Consider the following 3,174-nt stretch of genomic DNA (forward strand, 5'->3'; position numbering starts at 1 on the left):
GCAGAGTATCGGAACGAAAAATTTTGTAAGTCGAATAAAACTGGATCTTGATTAATGAGTTGCCGAAAGAACTTCAAGAAAAATATAATAAACAATTAACAATAAAGCATAATTAACAATAAATAGTATTTTGACCACACGGACATTTTGAGCACATGAACATACATAAGGATTATGTTTTATTCTAACAGAAACATGTCACTTTTCCATTGATAACCTCACCAAATAAGAAGTATCGTCAACAAACGTCACGTTTGGTCAGCAGTTTAGTATAACTGCAATCTCACAGAAACAGGTTTCGCTCCTTACGTACTGAATATAACTAGTCTTGGTTTTTATATTATAGCACTCATGGACGTGTGGTACAGTCAGTATCAAATGCCTCTCAAGTCAATTTTCCATCCAAAATGTCATTTTAAAACGACGTAACTTTGAAGTATTCTATTTTTTAGATTGTTTCACTCTGCTGTAAATTTAAGATACGATCATCTCAGTGTTCAGCGATTTGAGTTGATTGTGTAAAACATAATCGGGATATTTGCGGTAATAACAAAAAGGTTTTAAATTAATTTGCCCCCTTAATCATTGACCACAATTAATATTATCAGGGAAGATAAAACAACGGTACCTAGGTGCGCTCACCGAAGACGGAGACGACGGCATTTCACGTGTGCCTTCGTCTCAATCACATATAACACCGATAACAGTGGTACATTTTTCTTATCGGTCCTGGCATTTGTCACCGTAGCCATAGTAAACCGTATAAGAGCATACTTACTTTCGTAACTAAGGTAGATGTCATCGCTGGCTTCCATTATAGTATCAATAATTAGAGCTGCGCAGGACCACGACCCTATGTCCTGCTGTCGAACACTTTTGATAGTCAGGGAACAATCTCCTTGACTCAGATCTTTTCCGGGTGTGAAGTAGTAGTTGCCATCAATTGCGCTAGGGGAAAATAAGTGATCGGTTCTTGTAATAAAACAGGGTAACAAAAAGCACCAAATAGCACACTAAGCTGCCGATTTGCCCAGTCCTGGGCGTGTCACGTTCATCTGCTGCCGACAGCTTTTCGCAGATCGTCAATCCATGTGACCAGATAGCGTCCTACGTTACATTTGCCGAGTCGTGGTCTCCATGCAAGAACTTGCTTCCACGTAGGTATATTGAAAATTTCTATTTCTATGTGTGTTTATATATGTATATTATTATTTTCAATTCCAGCTTGCTTAACTATGTCAACGACCTTGAATGTCGGAATAATTGGAAGTCGGATAACCTTTTTCGAATCTTATCCTTCAGAGAAACTCCGAGCACAGCTTGTGCCAAAGCTTACTGAGCTTTTAACTGGTGGATTAGCCGTATCGTGAGTGTCCACGCCTCGACTCCGTACGTCATACTGGGTAAAAAGCACTTATTGAAAACCTTTGTTTTCAAACTTTGTGGTATAAAATCACCAACAATAATATAAAATATGAAATTGAGATACTTACTTTTCTTCCGTAATCGTGGTGTGTATATGAATACCCGTAAACTGAGGCGACAAGAATCTACAATACTCCACTGGTTTATTACCGTTCGATGTGTGACAAAACAGGTGTACAGTGTCGCCAATTTTTGTTGTAATATTCTTTCTATTCGCAGCCAGGGCGCCAGTCACTTTCACGTTTATTTTGTCTGCAATTTCTACGCCATATGTGTTTCTAGCACCCATATGACATGTCCATTCCCCTGCGTCGTCGTTAGTCGCCCTTCTAAACGTGATACCACAATCACCTGATTGAAGACTCTCCCCTTCATACCTGATAAGCAATTGTGATGTTAATATTCACCTTCGCAACATTGTTTACGATATGAGAAGTTAACGCAATGTGTATTATACGTTTTGGAACTTTATTTCTATAATATTAATAGATGTAAGTTGCAATAAATTTATTAAATTTGAATTCTTATTAAACCTTTTACAAGATTTCCGCGGCAGTGTAAACTGAGACTAACGCGGGATCACCTAGGTCAGAAAAAGTTTATTTCCATGCAACACAAGCGAAAAAGATGTTCCGCTTCCACTTGAACCACAGATGAAAAACAGCTTTTTCTGTCTGGCTTAATGTTAAAATAATTTTTTTTCGTTTAAAGTAAATTTAAGGAACCTTTACAGGTTCTGCTATTAGACCCACCAGAAATCATGAGAATTAGTTTCATTTTGCCCAACTACAGGAGTGTACTGCGTTCCATTCGGATGCAGGAACCAGCAATATCGTAAATTAATAGTATCCTTGCGGCAATGTAAAGTGAACGGATGGTCCACACGTATGAAAATTGTTGATGTGTCTTCATGCTCGTATGCAATTCGTCCGACGTCTGTTTCTGAAAGAGCAGGGCTTTTGTACACTTACAAAATAATATCGCAATAAATAATATTTAATATTTATAATAAAAATCATGTACAAAAATCAGGCAGTACAAAAGAAAATATAATTCTTTCACGTAATTCTACTACATGAAAGAATTCTATAAATTCGACGTGATCACATAGATAGTATTATTATAATGAAAAAAACTTCACATTAGCCCGATAACGTGTAATAAATTTTAAAATATCCCACTACCACATACTATACGCAATAGTTTAGGCTTCAAGTACGTAGAATACAAGTTAACATAGACATTCAAACAATGTGAACAACATTGCTCTTGAGATCGCATTTTTCCGACTGAATCATGGCTACGATAAGTTTTATATATGATATATATATATATATGAAGAAGGAGTAAATAAAAAAGTAAACTAACCAGAATGAACAGAGCTAGTTGTGCTAATCAATGCTTGTATGGGTGGCTGTTCTTCCATATTTGCTGCAACCAGCTTGCGGGTACCTACAGAACACCGCCACGTCCCAAAGTCAACATTCGTTGGATTTTCGATTGTCATGCCACATTGTTTATTAAGAAAACCGGTGCCGTAGTAACTGAGAAGATAATGAGAGCTTTATTGCATGATTTTTTTAAGATATCATGTACAACAAGACAAACAAGTCGTACGCAAGGTGGTAAGCAACACACCTGCCTATGACAGTTGCAGTGTCTCCAAGATTCAATCGTAAAGATCTCAGAGTCATTGCCACTACACTCCGAGTACATAAAATTGATAAGTCCAATGTCTGTATTTCACTA

The 3,174-nt window shown here is 37.1% G+C and overlaps 1 protein-coding gene across 1 annotated transcript in view; it reads right to left on the bottom strand.

Annotated features, from left to right (window-relative positions):
• Positions 1-384: 384 nt before the first annotated feature.
• Positions 385-3,174, bottom strand: part of LOC113235242 — a 25,248-nt gene continuing 22,458 nt past the window's right edge. The window contains exons 3-7 of the mRNA XM_026470875.1: positions 2,794-2,969; positions 2,178-2,367; positions 1,494-1,802; positions 779-948; positions 385-466 (exon numbers count right to left, since the gene is read on the bottom strand). Of these exons, the coding sequence (XP_026326660.1) occupies positions 459-466; positions 779-948; positions 1,494-1,802; positions 2,178-2,367; positions 2,794-2,969 (853 nt within the window). The 3' untranslated portion in view covers positions 385-458. The remainder of the gene's footprint in view (positions 467-778; positions 949-1,493; positions 1,803-2,177; positions 2,368-2,793; positions 2,970-3,174) is intronic.

The sequence above is a fragment of the Hyposmocoma kahamanoa genome, unplaced genomic scaffold (genome assembly GCF_003589595.1).
Source record: "Hyposmocoma kahamanoa isolate Upper Pololo Valley unplaced genomic scaffold, ASM358959v1 87, whole genome shotgun sequence".
Taxonomy (NCBI): domain Eukaryota; kingdom Metazoa; phylum Arthropoda; class Insecta; order Lepidoptera; family Cosmopterigidae; genus Hyposmocoma; species Hyposmocoma kahamanoa.